This window comes from Neodiprion lecontei, chromosome 6 (genome assembly GCF_021901455.1).
Source record: "Neodiprion lecontei isolate iyNeoLeco1 chromosome 6, iyNeoLeco1.1, whole genome shotgun sequence".
Classification (NCBI taxonomy): Eukaryota; Metazoa; Arthropoda; class Insecta; order Hymenoptera; family Diprionidae; genus Neodiprion; species Neodiprion lecontei.
In genome coordinates, this window is record NC_060265.1 from 2,624,938 (window position 1) to 2,652,607 (window position 27,670).

At 45.5% G+C, this 27,670-nt stretch overlaps 1 protein-coding gene across 2 annotated transcripts; it reads left to right on the top strand.

The window, feature by feature from the left end:
- Positions 1–8,591: 8,591 nt before the first annotated feature.
- Positions 8,592–27,497, top strand: LOC107225397 (leucine-rich repeat-containing protein 24). Of its 2 annotated transcripts, none has more exons than XM_046743669.1 (3): positions 8,592–9,842; positions 24,323–25,830; positions 26,607–27,497. In XM_046743669.1, the coding sequence occupies exons 2-3, from the start codon at positions 24,421–24,423 to the stop codon at positions 27,096–27,098; spliced, it is 1,902 nt and encodes a 633-aa protein (XP_046599625.1). In that variant the 5' UTR covers positions 8,592–9,842; positions 24,323–24,420; the 3' UTR covers positions 27,099–27,497. The 2 variants fall into 2 exon arrangements, with proteins under 2 accessions (XP_046599625.1, XP_015521337.2); XM_015665851.2 differs by having other exon boundaries at positions 24,323–25,806.
- Positions 27,498–27,670: the final 173 nt, after the last annotated feature.

Sequence of the window (27,670 nt, forward strand, 5' to 3'; positions counted from 1 at the left end):
GACAAAAAAAAAAGCAAAAAAAGAAAGAAAAAAAAAACATAATCATGGATGGAAAATTTATACTCTATTCTTGTAATAAAATTGTGAAAACGTGGTAGTCTTTCATTTCAATTAATTATAACACGGTTATGTGCAATACCAATAACGACACTTCGTATTCAGGCCTAAATCTAGCTACAGTTTGTAGAAAAATTATTCCACCTCAGAGAGAGTGAACGTAAAAAAGAAGTGCGTAAAAATTCTTATCTGAAATTAGAATTATCCGAATATACTGTATCGAAGTATTCTAAATTGTTGAGGGCGCTGGATGTAACGAAACGGATGTGCGAAAATCCGTTCCGAAAGAGACGGAGAAATACATTAGCATATAAATTACTCGATTATTTGATATATAACCTCGAGGAGCAGTAAGATGGTTAACATCACCTGCTTAAAAATGAAAATACGTAAACTGATAAATTCGGGTCTTTCACGATTCTAGTACGAATTTATCAGTTACGCAGGCTCGAAATTGGGATAAAATTGACGTAAGGTAAGACGGACGCGATCGTGTGAGATCGCAGCAGTATAATAGCAGCAGCGGCAATTCACGTGTGTAACAGTGTAATAAGCTCGTTTGGTACGAGGACGAGGGGCAAATTCCGATCGAAGCTTAACGTCGCACAAGCCTCGTTACCCGCTACCATTCATCGGACGATCCACGTCCATTGCCGTCGTAGTTTCGCGTGACGGACTTTTATTCCTGCTTGTTCGACGCAGTTTGCTTTTCCCACCGCAAACAAGCAAATGAAACGCTCCCCTCGATCTGTCGCATTCCGGACGTCGTCAGCGGCAATAACTTGCGGAAAGTACACACACGTGTGCGTGCGGCTAATGAACTATTCCCTGCTTTACACACCGGCGTAGACGTGTGGTGCAGTGTGCATGTATACGCGTAGCTACGCTTCGTCCGCTCCTCTCACCTTCTCTCGTATAAAATATACACGTGGACGGGGCTGTGACAGAGTGTCTGGAGAAGTGCACGTGACGATATACCGACGCCCGTCATTAATTGTAAGTAGCGCGTGCCTCCCTTGTGAGAATTTTTTACAGTATCCGAAAGTTTTTTAGAGTTTAAAAATTTACCGGGGATATACGCAGTGCGGAGTTATCCCGCCGTCTCTCTGGTGTGAAAAGTACGAGGAAAAATTAGTGAACTTGGGGTGAATTTTCAATGTCACGACTCCTGTGTATGTGGTGGAAAACGAGAGGCTTTGGACTGGCCGTCAGCCAGACATCGAACTTGCCGTTCTCACACTGCAGGTTCCGAGTTTATAGAGGAAAAAAAGAATAATATCGAAATCGAATTTCGAACTGCAAATTCGGATTGGTGATTAACGATTTTAAAGCCCTCGGATAGCATATTACACGAAGGTATGACGATTTTTTTTACTTTCAACCACTGTAATGGATATCCACTATTACACATTTTGGAAGTCTGTCCTTGGATTCGTTGTCGGTGACCCAAAAAACCTCCGCCTACCAACTTGTACCAAAATCGGAATATTTTTATATATTTTACTACCATATTAGATTTCGCAAATCTGACCTTAGATTTGTAATTAGCAACCCAAAAATCCTCACGGTACCAATTTTCGTTCAAATCCATTCATCCATTCTCAACATGTCATCATTTTTATTTAATTCTTTGGAATATTGTTATTTCAATAATTGAAAAAGTAGCAAAATCTATACAGTTCCCTTTTGGAAAAGCCGCGTCGATTGAGAACGAAGTCATTGAAAACCGGTATCTCGTTCTCAAGGTATGATCAAAACCAAAAAATTGATCGCATACGAAACGTCGAGATCCAGTAAAAACTCAACTTTTCATTTTCCAAAAGTTCGCTTAAGAAATATCGGCTTCCGAACGATGAGAGTTCGTATCGATTCCATTCAACTGGTGAAATCTGTCATGTACCCAACAAGCCGAGTTAACTTGCACCTTAATTGTACCCAATTTCGAAATCGGCACCGATCTCTAATGCGACAAATCAGTGTTCAAATCAGACAGATAAACCAGAGCTGTCTAGTCGTTCGCTGCACCGTTTTCTTTTTTTCGTAGGTTAGTACAAAAAAAAGTTCCACATCCGTTTAAACTTCGTTTGAGTTCGAAAGGGACTCCAGAGCCTCGGATCGTGTACGATTAGAATTATTATCAGAGCGTAATTGATCGCGTGCCGCGTGTCTGCCACGGTGTTTATTAATCAGCGTTCAAAGCTGAAGCTGCATCACGAACGCCAGCCGGAAAAGAAACAAGCTGTTCTTTCTCTTCGAGTATTATTGTTTCTTTATAGCTCGTCCGAGTGTCGTGAACTTTTTGGTGAGCTCTCTTTCGCTCTGCGCAGTGGCAAGATTTTTATTCGTACCTGCGGAAACACCGTCGCACAAACTGAAAAGCGAACGACGTCGAAAGGTCGAACGGCGTTTCCGCACATCGATTCGTTCTAAACGTCTACTGCAAAAAGTTTCGTTCTGCAGAAATACTCGTCTTTCAGCGATGCGAATATCAACATGGCGGCAACGGACGAGGTTGAACGCTGAGGGTGAAACCGACGGACAGACCAGGTACTATCGACAAGTTATATATACATATATACACGGTTGAAAATTATTGTAAATTTACTACCAATTTACAAATACGATGCAGCGACGTAAGTTACTATGTATTTGTCTCAAATTTACCATGAAAATTTATATGAAAAATACAACAAAGTAATTTGAATTTACTAAAATGTGTAGTAACTTTACTGTGTTTGTAAATTCACCGTGCCGTATCCGAATAAAACTTACAATACAGTGTCGGAAGTTCCATAAATAAATTTTTAACGGCGATAGACAGGGAAATCGAACCGAGCGCTTTTCTATCAGGCGTAGATGACGGAGGAAGGGTTTCTCCGAGGGTTAATCTATCCACCCCGTGCGTAGAAACGCGTGCCCGTTTTCGTTCCGCGGAGCCGGGTTTTCGCACACTGTAATATTCAAAGTTTTCGAGAAGTAATTTTGTCGAGGCAAGGCATCAGACGCCCAGGCGCCACGGGTGTATGTGCGGAGAGTGCGGAGAGTGCGGAGAACGTACAGCGGTATACACGCGCATGCATGCCGAGCCGGTGAGGGGATTTCGTTAAGCATTCAGTTTCGGTCCGTGAGACCGCAGCAAAGGCTGACGTCTACCCTCTACGCGGCATAAACAGGACGTTGATATAACACGAGGACGACAGCCGGCGAGGCGAGGTGGCCGATTCATATTCCGAGATGAGATCGAACGCGCATAAATTGTTCGTCGAAAAAAAAAACCGATCAGAAAGAACGGCGACGGGCGTTGTGGAATATTTTTTATCACAGGAGAAAAAGGCGGGCGGTGAATTGAATTTCATTGCGTATTCTTAAAGCGCGAGGAAAATATACCGTGTCTCGGATTTTACCCTACCATCGGTTATACGTAGGTATAAGTGTAACGGGAATGAATATGAATGCGAAAGGAAACTTTTGATTTTGTTAAAGGTGAGGAGCGGGAGGATGAGGAGGTGGAGAGCTAACGGAAGCGAGGAAAAAGAAAGGACCAGTCCGTGGGTTTCGCCCGATTACAGTTTCCCATTTAAAAGCAAGAGGTGATTACACAATTAAAGAACTTCTGCACCCCCTTTCAACTCGACTCCGCTTCTTTCCGCCCGCTTCCTTCGCCCCGAAAGAGGAGCAACGGTTTCGTGTTATAAAACTCTTTCAGGTGAAATGTCGAGGAGATGAGGAGGGAGAGCTGGAGACCCTATTGCACGATTAAAAACTTCAGCGCTAACTCGCTTGCAATCAAAACTGCGAGGAAAAGTCTGAATTAAAATGAAACTTCGGACTCGACACTTCGCATCTTCTTAACACGTGCGTAAAATGCGTAAAAGATGTACGAATCCGTTTACGGGATTGTTTATTCGTTGCTGAACGTTGCTAAAGGGTCGACGTCCAACAACTGTAACAAATGACCTTGCCCAAGGTAATTGGGTAAAGTGTAACTAGTGTAACCCTTGCGATTCCATTAAAGGGTAGCAACGAATTTATGAAAAAAAAATTTCATGCCATTTGCATCTTTTCCAGCACCTGTACAACCTAGTTTTCTCTCACATTTTCCCAGTTCAAGTAAGTTGGTAAAACCCAAATCGTTTAGCTTATTAACTCTGTATTCGTTTAAAGTTCAATTCGAATTTAAGGAAAATATTGTGTGGAAAAAAGGTCAGCTTAAGCTAATTTGTTTACTCGACGTAAAAAAGTAAACTGACAGCAAAACTGATATTTTCAGTTTTTTTTTACGACCAAATTATAAATTCCCCAACAATTCCAGTTCTGTGGCCACCCTGGATTATAATTGTTTTTATTATCGTCACTCACGATTCAGAGCGAATTAGTAATTGGGCAATAAGGTCCGAGATTCCAGCCTCCTTTTTTCCTCCCCTCCGCCTCTCCGGCCGTCCGCGATCCCTGTTTCTTTGAAGGTTTCACGCGTCGTTCGAGTCACGAGCGAATTACCCCCGCGCCCCTTGGCATACAATTTAATCCCTATAAAAAATGTTCATCTACACGAGGAAGGAATACCTAAGAGTACATTTCCCTGGCACGCGATGCGTGCATTACGCGCCCGCCTGTATCCACATCGCGATAAAACCTACGTAATACATTTCGTAGGCGAGTTGGTCTGTTCCGCGACGATAGAAGCCGTAGCAATTTTCTTTCTCCCGGTTCTAGGGACAATGGCGGTGAAGAAATTGAACGAAAATTCTGACGCCCCCAATTTTGAGGGAAATCCTTCGAAACCCAGCCGGCGGTCGCGATTTTACAACAATGCGCCGCTAAAATGCCCGAATCTTATCATCCCTGCTCGGGCATACGCCTCGGCACAATGAGCTTTCTTGCAGAAAGACGCGCGGGACGTCTAGACGGGGTTGACGACACGAATAGTACTCCGCCCGTAGTCTAGGACTCCAAGAATGAGCTCCTTCCCAACTCTCGCTAAGCACAAACAGCTCGTTTCTCTCAACAGTCGGAGAAGGCGTGAGGACTTCTTGGCTGGACGCTCCAGTCCCGTTTTATCCCCTCGCGAATCGCCCCGAGGAGGAAGGGGATACATTTACCGCCACGCAGGTGGATCCCATGAATCCAGCCCCTCGTCTAACGATAAGCCACGAGGAAGAACTTTCGGACCCCAGAGACGCGACACTTTGTTCCTCGCGTGCACGAATCCGAGTCATTAGATGCGGGTGAAGGAGATTCCGTGTTTGTTGATTCAACGTCTGTTAACCGCTCGCCCTCTCGATCAATCTAATTTATTTATTTATTCAGCCAGCCGTTGGTTCGTCGATCTATATATTGAACACGATGTTCAATTTCTCAGAACCGATGGTGGGTACCTGGACAAGTGATGTTTAGTTTGAGTGTCCAATATTTTCGACGGTAATTCTTCGAACGTAGAACGTTACATGCTAACACAGCTGGCGCGAAGTTAGTTACGTAAACGACATGTAAATTAGTTTTAAACGTTTCAACTGCCGGGAGTAGTCTAGCATCAATTACAATGAAGGATTGGATTAACTCATTCGTCTCGAATGAATTACCCATCTACTCGAGTTTAGTATCGTAGTTAGTCGACTTGGGTAAAATTTAACCCCGGTATCCATAATGCATATGGAGAAGATAACTTGCGGCCCGTGCGCGTACGTTACACGCATTAGATATACGGACAAATGTATGAAGTAGTAAATCGGTACCCATACTTTTTCATCAAACTCAGGTTACGACCAAATCGCGGTTCGGATTGGGGCCGAATTATTCCACATCGAGAGACACGCTGTGACCCTTCGAGGTCGAAATACAGATTCGAAAAATCCTGACCCGCACTTCGGTCAGGTGACTCAGCCCCTCAGGGTCGTTCGTGCTTTGAGAGACTAAGTAAATCGCCAAGAGACAGACAGACAAACAGGGCTATGAGCATTTGTCCAGCGTCGAGGAGCGCGCCAGCTCTCCGCGTCTGACCAAACACGTTCCGCTACCACTTATAACCAGGCACGCAGGACATCGAGAATGAGGAGAGAAGATTTTTGAGATAATCTTGCAACGATAACCGTAACGTCGTTTTCCACAATGGATTGTCGGACGGAATATTCATCATACGTGACAATGAGTTATCATCTGTGAAATAGCCTACAAATTTTTCGAAAAGCAATCATTGAAACCGGTTTCTTCCACCTCGGTTACGGTTCTGACGACTACATCCACCGTATCGCTGTCTTTCGTGCGATTGATGATACGCCGCGGAGTACATCGATATAGGTCGACAAAATAGGCATTAACGAAGCATCGAGCTTCTACTTTTTCTAACTTGAGACGAGAGGTAGGAGGAAGGATGAGGAATCTCGAAGTGAGCACGCGATACAGATTTATAGGTACGCATGTATACGAGATACTTTTTTAGGTCTATAGCTGTGCTCCTCTACACCCGTATTTATAGGGACACTTGATGAAGGTACAAGTGATGGGAGCCGCGCGTGATCGATATGGCTACTGTGCGGCAGCGGCGGCGGCGACGGCGGCGTCGGCGGAGGGTTGCTCTCTGTGCGTATACCTATGTTGGTAAAACGTATAGCCACGCGAGGAGAGAGAGAGAGAGAGAGAGAGTAAGAGAAAGGGGAGGAGGAGGGAGAAGGTGCAAGTTGCGCGACGAAGGGATCGTTTTCAAAGCATTAATCAGAGAGTTAAATTATTGGGATGGAATCCATTAACTTCTCCTCACTACCGAGAAGTCGAGCAATGGATAGAATGAGAGAGAGAGAGAAAGAGAGAGAGAGAGAGAGAGAGAGAGGGTGGGAGAAAGAGCTTCAGATGCCATCGCATTCGCGTACAATATGTACATACGTACATCGATCTCACGTGTGGGTGTAACGTGACGTGAAGGGAGGAAGGATTAAACCAAATTATTAATATTATTCAATTAAACTCTGCTACCGTCACACGGCATACATTATACACACACATATATATATATATGTATGTATGTATGTACATATAAACTGTATATACATTGTGTATATATGTACCTATACGGGCACGTCACGTATATTTTCACCCAACTTCCTGTAATAACATATAAATGTAGCGTAGGTACAAGGTATACATTACACCAGCATGCAACCACGTTTCGTTTTGTTTTCTTAATCGTAGGTGCAGATTCCTGGAATGGCGGGTGTCGGTATCTACGTCTACGAAATGTCAATTACAAGCAGAAATTAATTTTGAACTGATAAAGAGACGCGATTTCATTTCGTAAACAAAACGGAAAGAATGGTAAATTTTCAGTTTGAAACATTTTGATCTCCGCTTGTACAGTTAACGCCATACTTTCATTTATGTTTTTTTTTTCTTTATTTTTTTTTTTTTATAAGGAAAGTACACTTCATCAAAAGTTTTTATTAGGCCAATAAACTTAAGCCACGGGTGCGTATACGATATGCTTAGTTATGTGTGCTACTTTGGGACGTTGTGAGAAAATCCGGAGATCCACTTGAACGCCAAAGTAAAAAAGTTGTTTTTTTTTTGTTGTTCTTGTTGTTGTTGTTACCGGATTGCTAACGGCGTCATAAAACGAAAAGGAGGCACGAAGCGGTTAAGTAAAAAGAAGAGGGTGCAAAAAACGGTTTATAGAAAAATTTCAATACGCAAGATACTTATAAATATGCTGCGTACAATTAGCTCGTGGGATTCCAACCATCGTAACCGTGCCTCGTCAGGCACCGCGAGGAAGAGAAGTGGTCGGAATCCGAAACAAGCCAAGCTGCGTACATGAATCATCGGGATCGTTTCATCTTTGAAACTCTGGCAGTTGCTGTCGGAACAGGATGACCACCACGTACGATGAATCCTCGTTTTTCCCGAAGCCTGAACTTCTGCCCAGAAGACCGAGGATCCATACCTCCAAAGCCGGCACACGTACCCTTAGCGAGGGCGGGGAAAACGTCTCAGCTTCTTCGCCGCGCGCGTATTCAGATTAGTAGCTAAGGGTATAACGGACACCCGTCGGTCCGGGTCTCAGCGGCGTCCGCGGTGCGGACGAGAGAAGGTGAAACGGCCAAGTCAGCAGAGTCGCGAAAGAGATGGAGAGAGAGAGACAGTGAGTGACGCGGGGGGTGGAGGGAGAAGAGATCTTTCGCGGTTATGCCATCCTACCGTCTCGCCTCTACCCTTATACAGCTCCCTGCGAAGATTCGCGGAATTAGAAACGCAGATAAGTGTTTTAAAAGAAAGCTAAAAAACCGAGGGGGGATGAGGAGAGGAGAGGAGAGAAGAGGAGAGACGAAGGGTCGGTATCGCGGCTGGATGGCTGGATGGCTGGAAGGAAGAGGGTTATAGGTGGGTGCAGGGTAGGTCGGGGTGGAAGCTAGAGCGAGAGAAGGAGAAAGAGAGGAGGATTTCATTGAACGCCCCCAGAATTCGTTGGTGGTGCCCTCTTAGCTGTGCGGCGGCGGGCGGCAACGCTGCGTCATCCCCCTCGGCGCCCCTCATCGCGAAGCGGAAAGCGTCGAGAGGAGAGACAAGGAGAGGGAGACAGGGAGCCCGCGGGATTCACTGCTGCTGCTGCCGTGCCGAACCTGCGTCGGAGTGCCTCTCGACGTCGCGGAAAATATCGCACGTACCTTGGAATTTCAATAACTACACAACAGAGGGACGACAGTTCTGCAGTCGCAGTGCCGGTGGAAGTGGAAGTGGATGTGGAAGTGGCTACGCTATCGCGCTCGGCGATGTCCACCACCGGATCGGGATGCTCAAAGCTCTGCACCCGGCCTGGATTAGGGTTGCAGTCGGTCTAAACGCGCTCTCGTTTCTCACCTTCTGCACGTTTCTATCATCGCTGGAGGAGGAGAAAGGAGGAGGAAGAGGAGGAGGAGAAGAAGGAGGACCAGGAGGAGGAGGAGGAGGAGGACGAGGAGAAGGAAGAGTGCGTCATTATTTGTGAAAACAGTTTTCATACAGAAGAGTATCGTCTTCCTCGTCTCGACAACGTGCGGCTGCTGTTTCTGGTGAAATAACGTCCCGCTTCTCGTCAACCAAAGACGCAGACTTTACTCTGGAATATCCGATCGCTTGGTGAACGTGCGGTGCGTGACTGAAGCGGTATCGAGTGGAGCCCGGTAATTGGTCGTTACTTTATTTTTCACATTCGGCGATTATTTGCCAATTTTCATACACACCGAGGATTGCTACAGCAGCCTAGTTTCATGAGAAACTGCTAAGCGCCGCGTCGTTGAAGAATCTACGCGAACAAATCCGTCCAAACAGCGGACGCAGCGACCAGACAAAGAGGTTTTATCATTCATGATCATCGACGTTTCGACGGTGCGGTGATTCGTTTGATTAATTACCTGCATCAACCTCTCCACATTCCTCGTGTGAAACTCGACCCGGCGAAAAATAAATCGCGAGAAATCGATATCCCCGTGTTGTAACGGTGAACGAGAGAGAGAGAGAGAGAGAGAGAGGGTGGGGGGAAGGGGGGGGAGAGAGAGAGAGAGCGAAAGCCCCGAGGTGCACGGAATCCTGCACAAATGAGGGATGTCAAATTCAAGAAATACCATAATGTCGAGGAAAGGGCTGACCGAGGCTGCTTCCTTCTCCACGAGCGGAGGATATCGCTCGAACGATTCTCTGCGCTGTTAAATGTTTAACGACGTCGAAACAGAAGCAGAAGCGGAGGAAGAAGAAGAAGAAGGAGAAGAAGAAGAAGAAGAAGAAGAAGAAGAAAATCTCTATGTGATTCGCCTCGGCGATTGGTAAGTAAAATAAGCGCCATACTTTTGTATATTCCCCACAAATTCTCTCGTACACGCGAGTGATCAAATCGAGTCCATTGCTACATCGAGGATGTTTAATGGGTCAAAGAGATGCGTCCGCTCTCGCTGGCCGTCTCTCCTTCTCTCTATCCATCCATCCAACTTATTCTCTCTCTCTCTCTCTCTCTCTCTCTCTCTCTCTCTGTAGTGCGGTCGAGTGTCAAACGCACCACACTCCTCCGCGCCATGATATGCATGAAACTCCCCGATATTGAGCGGTTTTCCATTCCAAAAGATTCGATATTATGTTCGAAAAAGCCGTACAGCAGGGGCCGCCTACCCTCCGATTTCCCTCCGCCGCGGTTTCTCTACTTTTCAAATAGGCAGAAGGTTACGCATGTGTACATTTATACGAGCAGGTATGCGTTCGCGTTGGTGTACCCGAATCTCATTACCCCGTCGGTAAGGTGGTCGTAGACGGTGTCGCACTTTCCGGTAAGCGAGGTGGAATAAGAAAAGAAATTAAAAAAAAAAAAAAGGCGCCAAGGTAAGAGAAAAATTTGCCACTTCGCCATTTTGAAAGAAACCGGCAGCGGTGATTGTCATCTCGCTGTACGGTTACGGTTACGACCTTATCACCCGATTATGCCGGAGGATTTTCTAAATTACGATAATACATATAATAGCAATAAACTCGAACGGCTTTAGCTGGGAACCCTCTTGGAAAGCAAGCTCGCTATACTTATTAGACCCTTCGTTTCAACGGATCGCGCATTTGCAGGAACGAAGGTTCATTAGTTTCGTGAAAATGCATCTCCGGCATGTGCAGAGCCAGGCTCATAGGTATATATACGCGTTCTAGAATTATTTTCCAACCGTTCCCAGCGCTATCCGATGACGCCTCGTAAAAAGTGCTCTAAAAAGCTCGTTAATTTACACCGGCAGGGAGGGAGCGTAGCGCCAAGGTAAGTGGCACTAACGGTAAAGTGGGAAGATCCGGTAACGAACTCGTCTACTGAAACAGCTTCCCGTTTAACTGCCGGCTAAAGACGTCCGAGGAACGACCTTGACGAGGAATAACGGTCAAAAGAGTTTCCGACCGTAAGCCGAGGACGCGCTGCACTAACCACCTGCGGATGTCAAATTGACTGATCCGCTTCCAAATAAACCCTCGAGCCAATTTTCTTCCCCGAAACCAAAGCCGATACGCTCGATGAATCGTGCGTGGAAAAAATCTCCGGATTCCCCGACTGCGGAAGAACCGGTTGGTTGGGGGGTAGAAGGAGGAGGAGGTTGATAAAGAGCGAACAGGGGACGGCGTCGCGTCTTTCAAGATGTCGTCGACCGTTTCGTTAACGGCAAGACATTCCGGTGGAACAGTCGGCAGTCAGCTGTCTTTTATCACGCTGGCTCGTCTGGCGTTTCACCATCTTCCTCCTCCTCGTCATCAGCGGCAGTTTACTTTTGTTGCGTTTCGTTGCTTTCCTTTGGTAAGCTTTGCCTTGCGTCGCTTTGGTTTGCTTCGCTTCGCTCCACGTTGGAACAAAACAACGAACGTCTGTTACCGGTACGCGTGGGGTTATACATTCCCGGGTGGAATTGTAAAGCAAGCAAGCCCCCATAGTTTGTACGAGTTATGAGCATCGGCGTGGGGCAGGGGGGGAGGGGGGGGGCGTTTAAACAAACGGTAGAGTCGTGAGAGACGCAGCCATCCCAACTCCGAAACTCCTGCTTGTGAGTTAGGCGCTGGCTCTGTAAGTAAATATCATTTGACGTAGGTAACGAATCGGTGCTGCTGCTGCTGCTGCTGTTGCTGTTGCTGATGTTGCTGCTACAACAACCGCGTATCTGAAGCCCCGTAACGCTGCTCTGCCACGCCACTCGTGCAGGTCCAACACCAAAGCCACGCGTACACACGTGTGAAACCGAAAGCCAACCGTCTGTACTATCCGTCTTATTTTTCTTTCTCATTTATTTTCCTCCGAATTCCCTTCCGTAATTTCCGAACAGCTATCCGAAGAATTTCTCGGCAACGAAACAACAGCCAGTCTTCTCGCTTCCTTGCGACGACTGTGACTCGTTATTATGTATTATATTTCATCGATATCTTCACGTTAGTCTTTGAAAAAAAAAAAAACAATATACAACTTTTACCAAGATAAATGTCGATTCTTTTATACGAGTTGGAAGTATCCAAGGTTTACCGTCATTCGCTCGAATTCTTTCCGTTATTGCGATGAAAAATTGCCAATTCGGGGTGAAGATTTGTCGCAAAAAAAAAAAAAAATAAACTTTTCCATTCTCACTCACAAAATCCGACCGTCCGATTTTCATTAAACAAAAGGAGTCAATAAACGATTTTTCACCCCAACAAAATCGCTTGCTGCTTCGATTTTTTCGAACAAATCGGCTCTCATTTTTTCACACTATAATACGATCTTGTCTCTTGTCAAACAATAAATCGCATCCTTCCATCATTCTCCAGATTACCTTATAACCAGAGTAGCGGAAGGACGACTCGTGACACGTAATGAAAATACAATAAATTCGGGTGATTTCGAGACTACAATACGGGAAGAATATTCCCATTTAGTACACTCGCGTCTACCAAGCATTGTCAGCGTACAAGCACAAGTATAATGATGATAACAATAATAACAACAACAACAGTAACAATAATAATGACAACGCGGCAGTTTGTTTGATGGTCGGGAAACGTGTCGCGTTATAACTCAGGGGTTCTTCGCCCCTAAGATTGAGCGGGAGGATGATCGGTGATATTTGCCGGGTAGTAACAGCGTGACAGTGAAAGTTTTACCGAGTGTCCATGCAGCGTCGCGTTGAACGCATCTCCCTTTGTCGAGGGGGAGAGAATGATTTGTGGATAAAGTGTGGGTGCAGCTGGGTGTAATTAGGTAGACACGCACCTTATCCGGTAGCAAACTATCGCCGTGGCTTCAAGATTTAGCCACCTGTCATACGATCCACTGCCCTTCCAAGCCTCCGTCATTTACGCGAGAGCGAAGCCGTCCGACCCCCGGCGTTTTCCAAATTCCATCAATCTATTTCAGCATCGCCTTTTCATCCCTCGCGTCGGATCAGCGATATCGGCTAGCCGCTCGAATAATCCATTTTACACACACTTCCATTGAATATTTCGGCATTATTGATCTTTTTTTTTTCAACCCTGTTAAGCTTGTGGTCCTGCACTTTTTTTTTTTTGTTTTTCCTTTTTCTTACCGTCGAGTCGCGAAGCTTCGTTGATAATGTCAATACACGGTTGAAAATTTTTCTGCAGCATGCGTATGCGATGGTCTGCAACTTCGGGGTTGAGATTGAAAATCGAGAGTGTCGAGTTAAAGGAAGTACAGATACGTGAGTTCGCACGTCGAGCTCACCGAACCGGCTACCCTCGTTACTCAGCGAGAGAGAGAGAGAGAGAGGGAGAGTGAACAGAGCAAGAAATACAGAGAAATTGATGAAAAGGTCTCGGAAAAAGCGGAATTAAGCGTAACGTGCAGAGGGAGAGGAGAGCTTGGGTTGAAAAGTGCTAGTAGGGAAAGAAAAATTGGCATTCGGGGAGATTCCCGTCGGGCGGCTGATAAACTCGACGATATTTCTTACTTAGAGCTTAACTAACCCAATTACCAAAGAAGGATCCGCAAGAGTCGCGCCTAGTTGGCTTTCGTGTCGAAGGTTATACGTGTAGCTATCTGTGCGGTACAAAGGTTATAGTTAGTTACACGTTCAGCCGAACTGCGACCGGGATGTGCATAAGGGTGGACAATAAAGCGTCAAGGGTAAACTTGCACACCGTAGTTAAAAAATGGCAGCGAGCTGTGTCCGATGTTGGTACATAATCGGGGGGCTGGTACGTTGGACAAAGAGTTCGTCCCGAGCAAATATTAGTTTTTATTTCTCGCCCCTGACGCGGAGCGCGGATGAACGCGGGCAAAAAATCGTTTGCGAAAGTTTTCGACTTTCAGCGTTATTTTTCGGTTTCAAACGATTACGTTGTTCAACGGTGCGGCTCTAGTTACATTTCAGCTCGTTTTTCGCACGGCTGAAAAATATTCCGAGGAGATTTTTAGCTGGGATAATAATTTACAGGAAAATGGTTGGGCGTGTCAATTTACAGATTTAACATTTAATTTTCATTTATGAAAACAAATGTCCCTCGGCTATAACCGTTGTCATTCTTCATCATATCGCGGTGACGCGTGAGTAAAGTGGCAAGATGTGAGCGAAACCGGAGCTGCAGCGACCTGTTTTGTTTGTTTGTTTGTTTTTTTTTTTCCTCTCGATTTTTTTATTCTTTTATCTTCGTTCGTACGTAAATCTAGACCGCGTTTTAGCCATGATTTGAAAGCAGCGCGCTGCCGGTGCCATTCGTTTTACCCCGCGATTTCATATATCAATCATACTCCTCTGACTGCAGCGGTGGAAAGTCGAGAACGTATTTCGAGATTCGTGCACGTCAGTAGCGTATGCAGCATGTGTATATGTATACATATACACGCCGCAGGGGAGCGTAATAATTTATTTAATTTCGTATACTCGTTTCCTTTTAAATTCAGTTACGCACGTGGAAAATCTCTCCCGCATATTTATTCTAAGTAAGAAAAAAGAAAAATTGCGCATGTGCGTGGGCGTACATGTTTTTTTTTTCACGGGCAACAGAAAAAATGTCAAAGATACAAAGAAGTACGAGATAGAAGAGTATTTCAGACGAAGGATGAAACGTTACTCGATGGGATGAAAAAGTTCTCATTCACTTCTCGGCGCCGTCGGAACGGAAACGGGGTATCAGATTCGCATCTCCGCGGTCGGCGACACTCGAGATAATAGCGATAATCAAAAACCCTTCGAGGTTCATAGCCTGCGGATCGATTCGACGGTTCTTCAGATTTCGTCGCTGCCGTGACGTTCTTACACTGCGGAGTGCGGAACTGCCGCACGGAGCGAACTCTTCGATTGACTTGACGTTGAGGGCGCTTATAACTTGGCGGGATATCTTCAGGGGGAATTTCTGGATTGTGCCGAGTTTTTTAACCCGTGTCTTTTATAATCCTTTTCACAAATTTATCGCTGATCTGCCGAAATGTCGGAGGTAGCAGAATTTTAAACATTCTCTCGTATAAACGTATCGTTTACTCCACACGCGTATATTATTATTAGGGACCGGATAAATATGTATTAGAAAATGATAAAATATCTACATTATACGGTACAGAAAAACCTTAAAAATTAAAATATGGCAAAAGTATGGAAAAAAAAAACAAGCATCTTATGTAAAAAACCAAACAAGGAATGAAAATTATGTGTATTTACATATTAATCCGAGTCCTAATTATTATTATTATTGTTCCTGTTGTTTTTGTCGTTGCGAAAACTCAACGCGTGCCTAGAAAAAATGATCTCGAAGCGGAAGAAGCACGTCGTTCGGGACGTAAAAATTTTTATTTCACCTCGCACGAGCGCACGCATAACGGATCTCGTTTTATCCGATCGATGTATCACTCGGCTATACCGGCACGGAGGTTCCTTCGATTCTCTAGATACGAGAACAAAATTTCCCTTCTTTCAGGGCCGTTGTCCTATTACGTCACGGGCCGTCGACGACATTCGGGCGTTTTACAGTTATAAATAAAAAATGGAATTCTGGAGGCTTTTCGAGACACGCTCAACCGCGACTGAGCCTCTCCCTCTCTCTCTCTCTCACTTTCTCTCTCTCTCTCGTTGTCTCTTTGTCTCCATCTCCCTCCAGCCACGCTGTTGTAACATTCCGCACGGCCTCTGCTCGTTCGCATAAATGTATAACGGCGCGGCGTGCATACGTTGAATGCGATTACGAGACGGACGCGGATATCGCGTTATAAATTTGCCGCAAAAATTTCTCGATAAATAACGTTGTTGGTTCGTCGGCGGCGCGGCGGTCGTAATGCGTTTTACGCTCTTTCGACGCCCCGGGAACCGAGCTGCCCGCTCCTCTTCGTTCCCAGAGAATATAATCCCTTCAAGGATCACCCGGCTCCCTGATCCTCGGCTCTAACTGCAGAGAGCCAAATTTTCCCGGGAAATTCCGAGAATAACTAACCAGCCCCACCTCTCCCTCCCTTCCTACCTCCGTTTCTCCGTTTCTCTCTTTCCTTTCCTACCTTCCTCCCTTCCTTCCTTCGATCCTCTCCCTTTCAGCTGCCGCGACGTTCTGCGATAATTAAAGATCGTAAAATCGGAAGATTTCTCGAATTCCGCTACCATACCCTACCTGCGGAATATCTATTGCTCGGACATGAACGCGCGTTCATTCATTCATTCATTTCCACGGTGTCACCCGAATTTATATCCTAGCCCCTTTCCCACAGTCGTTCGGCTTATTATATTCCCTAATTTATTGTTTAAGGAAACAGACGCCGTAGTCGCGCAGGGTGTAATAAATTATCGCTAGGGTGCGTCCTTATTATCGTCTGTTTACGAATCGATTTATACCCCATTTACCTATAATATACCATCCCCGACTCCTCATCCATACATAATGGGCATATTTAAAAAACAAATTTTATCACTTTCGCGGCTGAAAAATGTGCAAATTTAAACATTTTGTCTTCACGCCCTCCCAGGAGGTCCATTCAAAAATTCAACATGCGAGCTTGAACGTCGTTGAATAAAACCTGACGTTATCACATTATACGGTAGTTTAAACAGATTTCGTTATCCTGTTTCGTAACACACGTATAGATATAATTTGACGTTACATTTGATCTGTAAAAATGCGAGTTGCGTATGATTATGTTTGAACAATGATAAAAAAAAAATTTCGTTAAAAAAAAGAGTAGTTATCACAACTTTAAGGTTCGCGACAAATTATTTGCAGAAGTATATTTTCAACACCGACTGGAAGAAAAATTGCGACTTTTTAATTCCCCTCATAAATCCTGAGAGGATTCGGTTTCTCTCCGTGTCACGATGCTGTGCCTCGTATGAAAAAGCGACGTGTTCTTTCGACGGCGAGCCGTGTTTTCTCGAGTTCCACAAACGACGTGTCCTAAAATTGATCGACGAACTCCTCGTCCCGGCTTATCCGATCATCCAGCTGCTCGAGACTTGGCGCGCGAACCGCGAACGTTGAATGACGCGAATCGAACGGATTAAGTCCGCGGTTGCGATGGCGCGGAGAAAATGTAAGGAGGGGAGGAAAATCCGCCACGTCGCAGAGCGCTTCCCAACTTCAACGTTTTATCGGTATAGGTACCGAAGTGACGCGAGAGGAAAGAAAAAGGTAAATAAAACGCACCGAGTACGCGATATTCTAACAATTACGGCTAGTTGTAAGATCAAGCTTTTTTCCAATTTTTAAATACACGGTTGGTTGATTCTGAAACACTTTCGGTATTCGGAATGGACAACGTACATTCAGCCGAGATTAGAAAAGGGTTTAAATTCATGGTGTCTGGTAAAAAATCCGTGACAAATTAAAGAAGCTTTCCAGGACATTTTCAGATTATTCAATGACATTAAAAATAGTACATTTCCAGGACACGAGAAAAATTCAAATACAGTTTCCAGGACTTTTGAAGGACAAACAAAATTCAAGGACATTTCTTGGACCACTCGACACATTGTTAAATAAAAAAAATAAGTAAATCGATGTCCGTTCAACGTTCGGAAAGTAAAAACGTGAAAAAACCTCCGGAGTTGAAGTCGATCCAGCCAAGTGTTTATGACATCTGGAGGGGTGTGTTACAGCATTAGCATACGATATACGGTACGAAGGCATAAGGATATAATAGGACCCGAGGGAAGAAATTTACGAGACGGTTTGGAGGTTACTTGTTCTTTTTTTTTTTTCTTATTTTTCTTTTTCCTTTTTTTGCATTAAAAAAATTTTGCACGCCCGTCCTTTGCTCCGTTTTATTTTTCGCCACCCTCACCCCGACCCAGGCAGCTTACGGAAGTAGAGTAGGGTGGACGTCAGTCCCACGTTTGACTTTATGGGCTGAAATTATAGTCATAGCTGGTAGCTCACGGCAGCGGCACACGGGGACAAGCCGGCGAGCCGCAGAGCCGGGGTTGGGCCTTGTAATAACGCGTCAAAAATCTCCGTCAGCTGCAGGAGTCAAAGGTGTCGCGTCGAATGTCCCCCGGCAATTAATCACCCCGACCCGTCACGACGCAACGACACCCGCACGACGGTAGGCGGCGCGTTTACACCTCCAGCAGAAACGAGCTGTTTCCCGGGCAAAAAACCCACCGTTATTATACGCGCATTCGCACACACACGCGTACAAATACGCGCGCATTATGCCTACGTCCGATATCCTCCCCGATCGAACCCTCGAAAAATTCTATCCGTGTTCGAGAAATACGCGTCAATACACATTCACCGCTGTGCCCAAATTTTAACAACGCGAAACGATGCGGGAAGAGGACGGCTATTAGCATCGATAATCGACCAGGTCAAAGCTGCGAAAACCCTGCGTTTAAAGAACGGGTTGAACGGTTCGTTGTAATTGAAACGTCGGGTTTTTCTCACAGGCATTTCACGATGCATCGAGGGAACAAAAACGGGGAATCATCGATAGTTAATTTCTATGGAATGAATCGAATTCAGGGTCGAAGACGATTTTACGACTAGAGAATTTGCGTTCCGATCATGAATATCACGCGGGGATGATTTTGCGTTGGTACTTTATGAGAGGAAATTAATTGTCGGGATTATCGTACAATCATATTGAAGTCAGTAACGTTGTCGTGACGATTCGTGCTGACGAAATATTGTTATAACGCGATTTTGCAACTGTTTAGAATTCGGTAAACCGTAATAAAACAAGCCATACCCATATTTTGCAATCCTAGTTTCCTCAAAATCATTTCAAAAATAAGAAAATCGTATTTTTCCCCCAATTGTTCGCTGCGATAACGTTACCAGCTTCAGCCTCGTATCGTCCATGGCGCCTTTGTCATTTACACTATTATCCGCAATTGCCACGCTCAATAGTTCGGCGCTTTGCTGCAGCTCTTCGCCGTCGACTTTTCAACTCCAGCTTATGACACGCCAGCCAGCCACCCACATGTGCGGTAGACCGAAAAGTTCAGAAACCTTCTTCATACTCTCTTCCGGCTCTCTCTCTCTCTCTCTCTCTCTGTCTCTCGCTGCCTGCCATGCCTTCCGACTCTAAAGGTGAAACGGCTCGCGTATCATTTAACGTCCTCGCGCATTAGTTTCCAGACCTAAAATTGTCACCGTGAAGCACTTTCCATTTCTCTCTCTCTCTCTCTCTCTCTCTCTCTCTCTCTCTCTCTCTTTCTCTCGCGTTTCGCGTTCTTCTTACCATTATTGTTATCATTATTACGGCTATTGCCATCGTTAACGTTATTGCATCCCGCCTTTGCAGAGACGATTTTTTTTTCTCACAACTATTTACGATATATCATTGAGAGATAAAGAGGCGATCAGAAATTAAAAGATGGAAAAAATTCGTTTAATAACGATACGTGTTATCGGTCGAAGGTCTAAAACAGAACTGTTTTTGCAATAATATTGATTGACCCAGCAACCTTATTAATTTTATAACATATATGGAGCTCTCAGATGTTTTTTTTTTATCTATGATGACTGTTAAATCATCAGAAAAAGAGTAAAAACAGGTGATTTCACCCTCTGCAACAATATTAATTTGGATTAGTTTTTGGATAATTTTTCACAGGACTACGTAATGTTTTAATTATTACTCTTCATGATTATCCTAGTTTCAGTTGACAGGGCTATAATTTGCTATGTCGGACAATGATCGTAGATTTTGTACGCACGCAACTCTACTTGGACGCTTCGTGGAAATTTCGTACCCCTGTAGATTGGAAATCCGAAGTATCGGTTTGCGTACGATTTTGTGAACGCGTTACGTTTGCTCGACGTTATACGATTATATTATTATTTATTTTTTAATTATATTATTACGATTAGTACAGAAAGCGACCTTCGTTGGCCTCCGAATGAACATTGGTACGCAAACTTCGTTATTGTCACGCGGCTCTTACATAGACACACATATGTACGTACATTTAGGGAGGTTCGTCGAAAATCTGAGCAAAAGTATAACGTCAAACGGAAGAATATGTATTTATGGTTCTTCGACGAGGAGCGGTATCGAATTACGATTCGCGTGCTGTGAAATACCTTCAGCCTGAGGTGGTGGCTGACCGAGAACGCGCTGTAAGCATTGACGAAGCGTTAAGTAGACTGCGGTGAGGTGAAACCTGATTGATCCGTGTGTGGAAATTGAATTACCCGGACATCGCACACGAGGGGACAACGCCGTACATGCCGGAAGTTTGGTGGTTGCGGAAGAAAAGTGAGGGAGGAATAAAATCGGCACAGAGAGAAAGCGAGATGCTTGGCGTAAGGGCGAGTGTTTCGAGTAGTAAAGAAAAAAATGAGGGCGGGTGGGAGGAAGGGAAAGAGAGGGAGAAAATAAAATACAGTGAAATAAGAACGGTATGCACGAACCGGCGGTACGTGACCCTATAAAAAAAATATGCGGACTAGCCGGTTAAAACCCGGGTGCTTGGTACACGTATATGCCGACCTGAGGCATGGGGTGAAATATACCAGGGATATAATAATAAAAGTCGGACAAGTTCGAGGAGGATATCATCTTGGGAAAGCTCCCGGTGCTGAACCACCCCGTCGGGGAAAGAGTTAAGGGGCTCGCTTTTCCAGCTCTACAGAAATTTTGCTAACCGGTTGACTGGTTTGAATTTTTCCAATTTTCGGGCCAAAAGCGGGAGCCGCGTACAATCGACGAAATTGAACCAAAATTGGTACCCGGGGTTCTTTCCGGTCCCTGATTTCGTTTCGTTTACGGATGAAAATAGGGGTGAGTTCGGGTAAATTTTCAATTTCGTTGTTGCATTCAAATTTGAAATTTGGTGTACCTGAAGGGGTTTTTGGGGTCTTCGATGCCATTGCAAAAGCATTGGTGAAATGGCTGGTTAGTTGGCTAATTTTAGTATCGGTTGTAGATTTTGGTATCCAGTTTTATTTAGACCCTAGCTGAGTTTTTGTTAATTTATGCGTATTTTTCTTTTCTATTATTCTCCAATTTTTTACAAGGACGCTGAAGCTCAGTCGTAATTACGTGTATTTAAAGCCGCCATTTTGAATCCCTGATATTGAATTTTTCAATTCTGCTTCCACATTTGGATTTAGCGAATTCAAAAATGACGAAATTAAGATACACCCTAGTAGACATGGAACAAGGAGAAACTTCTAACCGCCGTTTAATCGAAGTCATCATTAGCGGGTGTCGAGACGAAATTTGTCTTCCTTCCATTACAATAATCGGAAAGTTGTTCGGGTTGTTCCCGAGAGGGACGAGGGAAGAGGGGCGAGGAGAGAATCGATCCGAAGGTGAGTGTAGAACAAGGGGATCAGATCCGATCGAGATAAGAGCTTTGCTTTCGGAAGCGTGAAACGTTTGGCGTGCTGGGGCACGACACGAAATAAAAATGTCGGCGCAGCAACAATCGTGCGGGGATCGTCAAGGGTGAATTTAAATTGAAAAAGTCTCAACCCCGATGTCAGAACACCTCCTGTATATTGCAGGTATATTATATACCTAAGTTGCGGAGAGGAGCCCAGATTTCCTTCGAGTAATACCGCGTGTCGTTCGTATTTCCATTGCTTGTACAGAAGTAACGTGAAAAAGAAAAAAATAAATAAAAACCACCGCAATAATGGCTGTACGGATTGAATTACTGGGTTGCAGAAGATCCGGCCGAGATCACGTGATTTTCTTCATTTTATTTCTATCTTTTTCTCTGATTAGACGGAAATATGTTGAAACGAAGTTTGTACGCATATAGCGAGTGAAAAAAATGGAAACCAATTTCGATTCGTATATTCAAAGAAACTTTTTCACCCTTATGACGACTAGAATTTTCCTTCGTATTATTCATACCTCGATATACCGTAATAACGGTGATAACCCGCAGCTCTCTACTCCGTATTCCGTGAAATATATACATATGTATATTCGAATGTAAACCGGACGGGATATAAACCCTGGGCATCTCCATATGTCGTGGAAATATGAATAAACATGCAAATATGCGCCATGAGCGAAGCGTATAGCTCGTATACAGAAAAAAAAAAAAAAAAAAGAAAAAATTCCCCGACCGCTTCCGCAACGATTTTACTTCCTCCCATTCCGCGTTTCCTTAAAACGTAGCTGTAACGTACCTACGTACATGTTTTTCTCCTACCGCACTTCTCTCTTTCAACCCCTCACGGATGATTCAGATTCCGCGTAACAACCCGCCGTTAAGACCCTCATACGTTATCCCACGGCGGGTTTTAAACCCCGAAACATCATCGCGGTGCGTTGCACGGTTTCTCTCTCAGACCGAAAAAAATCCCGCTGCGACCCGAGTCTTTCATGGAATAAAACTCTGTCCCTGTGGGTATAAACGTACAAAGCCAGCATCGGACACCGGTATCAGAGAGTATCGTAACCGTTGTCAAGCCTCCCGATTAAGCGCTTAGCCCGCGCAACTTTTGTTCAATCGAGCAAAAAGATCAGGCATCAGCTCGGCTTCGCCTCGGTTCGCGTTCCGCAGGGTTTGCACCTTGCACGAGGAACGGGACTCGGATGGCAGCTGAGGGAAAGATTTATGCTCGGCGACGCTCGCGAATTAACTTTATCCTCCCCTGCAGAAATCCTTGGCCGTGTTCTCGGCGCGCGTGATTCGAAAGATAATTGTATTATTGCCGTCCCGTTATGCCCCCCGAGTCGGAGACGAAGGGAAGGGAGGCCGAGCGAGAGTCTTACGCGTATACGAAAGCCGCGCTTCGACAATAACGAATTAGAAGAAGGTTGAAAAAGGCGAAACAAAAGGCAGTTGGGAGAAAGCCCCTTGACTCACCGCCCCGCGGGACAAGGGATGGAAAACTTTTTCGTTTCTCTTCGGCATGCCTGCCAGTTCCCGGCGGAGCAAAACCCCGAATCTCCGCACCAATTTAAACTAAGTTTACACCGCGCGTGACGGGGCTGCAAACCGCACGTCCTCCCTCCCTCCCTATCGCGGACCTAAAGCGGAATGCAACCGTCGACGAAATAAAATTAATCCCGGTCAACCCCGGGAACTCGACTCGGTCGGATTCAATTAATTATCGCCCACCCCGTGAGCTCGACTCACAAACAGACGGACCTCTTGCCTTCCTCAATTAATTCTAACGTATCTATCTCCGTATCTGTCCAACTGCGTGCCTCCCGCAAAAGGGAAATTGTTACGCTCTCGTTTTATCAGCGTGTAAGGTGTTTCTCATTCTTATTGTTAGCTGGATGATCGATCATTTTGTCATTCGACAAGCGATTTCCGGAAGAGAAATTTCAGGGTATCGATATAACGGCGTTGCCACTTTGGTAACTGAGCGTGTAGCAGCTCTGTGAGAAACTTGTACTAGGTGCTAGATAGGTAATAGAATGTACAGAATGGAATTCAACTACTGTGAGGTTATGTTTTTTGCCATCGGATAGTGCTTTCTTGTTTTGCGCTTGTCGGTGAGGCGGGACACTGAAATGTCTCTTTCCGCAGGCTCGTGCGCATCGGTAGCCTACACAAAAGTGTACAAGATTCAAAGCAGTTTAAATTTTAACGCAAAAACTTGTACGGAACAACCGATTTATCGAAAATGGTCTTTGGATTAATACAGTTTCAAGACTTCGATCTCTTTCATCCTAGATATTCTTGATCGTGGAGTGATATATCTGATCGTTGGTTGGGTAAAATTCAGAACTCAAATTCACAAATGTAAATTCACTACAATACGTCTGAAATGTATCAAAAAAATCATAAAGCGTACCAGTGTACTAAAAACGGTTTAAATGTACTAGAAACGTACGATTCTACTAGAAACGACAACACTGATAGATAATATAACCTGAACCAATTCCCTAAAATGCACATAGACGTAAAAACGGTCGATTTGATCATACATCCAGTTTCGAAGCATCGATTTGCACGTAGAACGACATCGGAAGCATTTGAATAACATGAGTCATGGTAATTTTGTTGAAGTAGAGCGGTGTAATGCGAGATAAATTTTGAACTGCTGAATCAGCAGAACGAAGTACGCACGTACAGATTGTTACAAAGGACAAAATCACCCGTTTCGATGATCCTTTTGCTAATGGTCTACGTAGCAGTCATCATAAATGAAACTCACATACAAGCTTTCACGTGTATTGAAATCAATAAGGTTGCTGCGTCAACGTGGATTATTGTAAAAAGAGTTCTGTTTCATATTTCAAACGAATAATACTCGTTTTACAATTAACACATTTTTCTCAGCACTTTAATTTTCACCACTTGTTTGCTTCGTAAGCTCAGGAAACCCATATTTTATCGCGCAACTCCCCCGAAAGTTACGATATAATGTACGTATGTCGTGGATAAAAGGGATCCTGTTTTACTTCCAGTTTGGCGATAGTGGCGAGCCGTGGGGAGGACTGGATGGCCAGGAAGCCCTCGAGGTAGAACTTGATACTGAACTTTGGCGAAAGAGAAAGCGCGTGTTATGTGCGCGACGCATACACACCCTCTACGAGGGCGGATACTGCTCGCCCTCTTCCTCCTGATAACGAGTTTCACCCTGCTCTCGTCGGCGGTGGCTTTTCCCGACTGGACGGACTGCCCGGCGGTTTGTAGGTGCAAATGGACATCCGGTAAGAAGTCGGCGCTGTGTCCGGACGCCGGGCTAACGACGCTGCCGGCCTCCCTCGACCCGGACATGCAGGTCCTCGACCTCTCAGGAAACAAGATAATATCGCTGTACGCGGACATGTTCAACCGAGCCGGTCTGCTGAACCTGCAGCGGGTGTTCCTGAGGAACGCGGGGATATCGAGGATCGACAAGGACGCCTTCAGGGAGCTCAGGATCCTCGTCGAGGTCGACCTCTCCGACAACCAGATCGAGACTCTCGACCCGGAAACCTTTCTCGGCAACGAGAGACTCAGGATATTGATCCTGAGCGGCAACAAGCTCGTCAAGCTGACGGGACCTCAGTTCCCGTCGCTGCCCCACCTCAGGAACCTTGAGCTGCAACGGTGCTCCCTCACCGAGATCCACAGCCTGGCCTTCGCCCGGGTCACCGGGCTCGAGACGCTACGGCTGGAGGGAAACCAGCTCGAGTACGTCGAGGCGTTGGCTTTCCTGCCGCTGACGCACCTCAAGACCCTCAGCCTGGACGGCAACCCCTGGAGCTGCGACTGCCGTCTGCGAAAGCTGCGAGTCTGGCTCGCACCGAACCGGCTCTACTCGGTTCCCCAGAAGTGCGAGGCGCCTCCGAGGCTGGAGGGGCGCCGATGGGAGGAGGTCAAGCCTCAGGAGTTCGCCTGCAGCCCGGAAGTGACGCTCACCGCGAACTCCTTCCAGGAGGAGATGAGCGGAAACCTGAGCTTGGCCTGCGTCGTTACGGGCGATCCGGAGCCGGAGATCTGGTGGCTCTTCAACGGGAGTCCGCTGAACGTGACGCGGGGTGATCAGGTGTTCGTGACCGAGGAGACCTACAACGGATTCCGGAAGTGGAACAACGTCACCCTCTACAACGCCAGCGAGAGCGACGCCGGCGAGTACAGCTGCGTCGGCAGCAACCTCGCGGGGCTCGGCAAGGACACCGTCAGCATCGTCATTCCCCGCGTCTACACCGCCCCGACTCTTTCCCAGACCGACACCTGGCTGCTATGGGTTAGCCTGGCCGGCGGTGGCGCCGCCGCCCTCTGCGCGTCCCTCATCGCCGTCATCCTCGCCGTCTGCCTCTGCGGCTCCAGGCAGAAGAGCAAACGGAAGAAGGTCAAGCTCCAGGGAAGCGCCAGCTTCGGGGACCAGGAAAAGAAACTGCTGGACCTTTCCTTGACCACCACTACCAACGAGAGAATCAGCGGAAGACCGAGCCTCGAGGCTGTAAGTATCACGTTTCGCATCAAGGTAAGTTTACCAGTTAATGACACGCTTAGAACCAATAATTGACCCTTTTATTTTCCACGATTATAAATTGACGGCGCAAGTTGTGAATTTTTCTATGACTGAAACCAATTTTCAGAGAGTTGAACACTGGGAATTTATTTTTTCGTCATTTTAGAACTAGGGATCGAACGGATACAACCAAAGAAGGTCAATAATTGGGCCAGGGTCAGTAACTGGTACACTTACCTTAATCAGGCTTGTCTCTGATTACCGGAACGAAAATCATCCTCGACGTTTTAATTTACGAGTAGAAATACGTACTCTTCAGAATTTGGAAGGCCTTTGCCACGATTACACCTTTCAATCGCACATGTTTCAACTATGTTTCAAATATTTTGCCTTGAATTTTCTCTACACGAGAGTTTTCGGGGTCGCTGATCACGAATCTGAAGTCAAAATTTGATAATTCCTAAATCCAAGATTGCGGTTCTAATATGGCGGATGTAAAATCGAAAAAACTATGAAAATTCGATGATCCTGACCGAAACTTGTTACTCGTGTATTCTCGATGTTATACGAAGTAACAAAGATTCATCTCAAGTTGTAAATAAACCGTGATAAGGCCAGGACACGGAGACTTTTTAGGCGGAACGCTGAGCATTTCACTGTGACTAAAGGGGTTAATTATACATGCCGTACATACATAAAAAAAATAACTCGCAGGTATCTGTAACAACGACCAGTTTCTCGCCAATATTGCACGGCAATTAACGGCTAGGATGTATTTTAACCAACAGAGCAGCCCGGGTGACATAGAACTGGCGGAAAGGAGTTCGTCGCTCTGCGATCCGCCGGTGAACGTGACGGTGGAGAGACACTGCAGGGAGATGCACAGCCACCTGCCGACGGTCTTCCCACCCCCGCCCGAATTCACAACGAGTATCTTGCCCGCGGGGGTATTCGGCAACATATTTATCTCGGTGTCGCTCGCCCAGGACGGTGAGAGGCGATACCCCGACCTCCTCGACATCCCGGTACACGCCAGCATCTCGGACAAGTCCGCGGGCCAACCGGCCCCGATACCGACGACCTCGATTTTGTCGGGATTCGCGACCCTGCCCCGAAGGCCCCTCCGCGTCTCCGACCTCAGCTCGCCCTACGACAATATGGGGCCGAGAGTAACGGCCACCGGAAGTTCGACTTTCTCCCTCACGGACCCGGATCTTCGATTGTCGCCCCCGCCGCCCACGCTGGTCATTCAACCACCCATAGAATTCGTTTCCCTGTAACAAATCTCGGCGCGCGATTCAGGATCAACGGGATTCTATAACGTGTTCTTTTACGCGAGGCCGACTGTGAGGGAGTACGCCCGTCGCATGGATGTGCGTGTGCGCGGATACTGTGTCTACGTAGGTATATGCGTGTACGTTATATTATATACGTTTCGTATAATATACGTATAGGTATGTACGGTCGAGTGGAGAGAAAAAAAAAAAAAAATTATTTCAGTATTGTTTCACATGATATATATTTGTTAGTTTAAACGGAGGTAAGACGAGAAGACGGGAAAAAAAAAGACAGAATAAAAATTTAATCAAATAAACGTAAACCGTCATTGTAAATATTTCATAATTCCTTGTGAAAGAAAGAGAAAATTATAGAAATAAGAAAATCGTAAGATAAATATCTCCCCCCCCCCCCCCCCCCCCTTTCCATACAAAAAACAAAAAAAAAATCCGAAAAAAAATAAAGATGGAACTAATGACTAGGAGTAATAGAGAGTATATAATATATATATAATATATATATTAAGATCGGAAAAATTATCTTTATCATTCATTTGAAACTGTATCACTAGTTT

Bases quoted from the DNA above. Each gene is read 5' to 3' on its own strand.
- LOC107225397 (XM_046743669.1), top strand. From the start codon at position 24,421: ATGTGCGCGACGCATACACACCCTCTACGAGGGCGGATACTGCTCGCC. The intron at 25,831-26,606 runs GTAAGTTTACCA...TTTAACCAACAG, and splicing joins GTATCACGTTTCGCATCAAG to AGCAGCCCGGGTGACATAGA.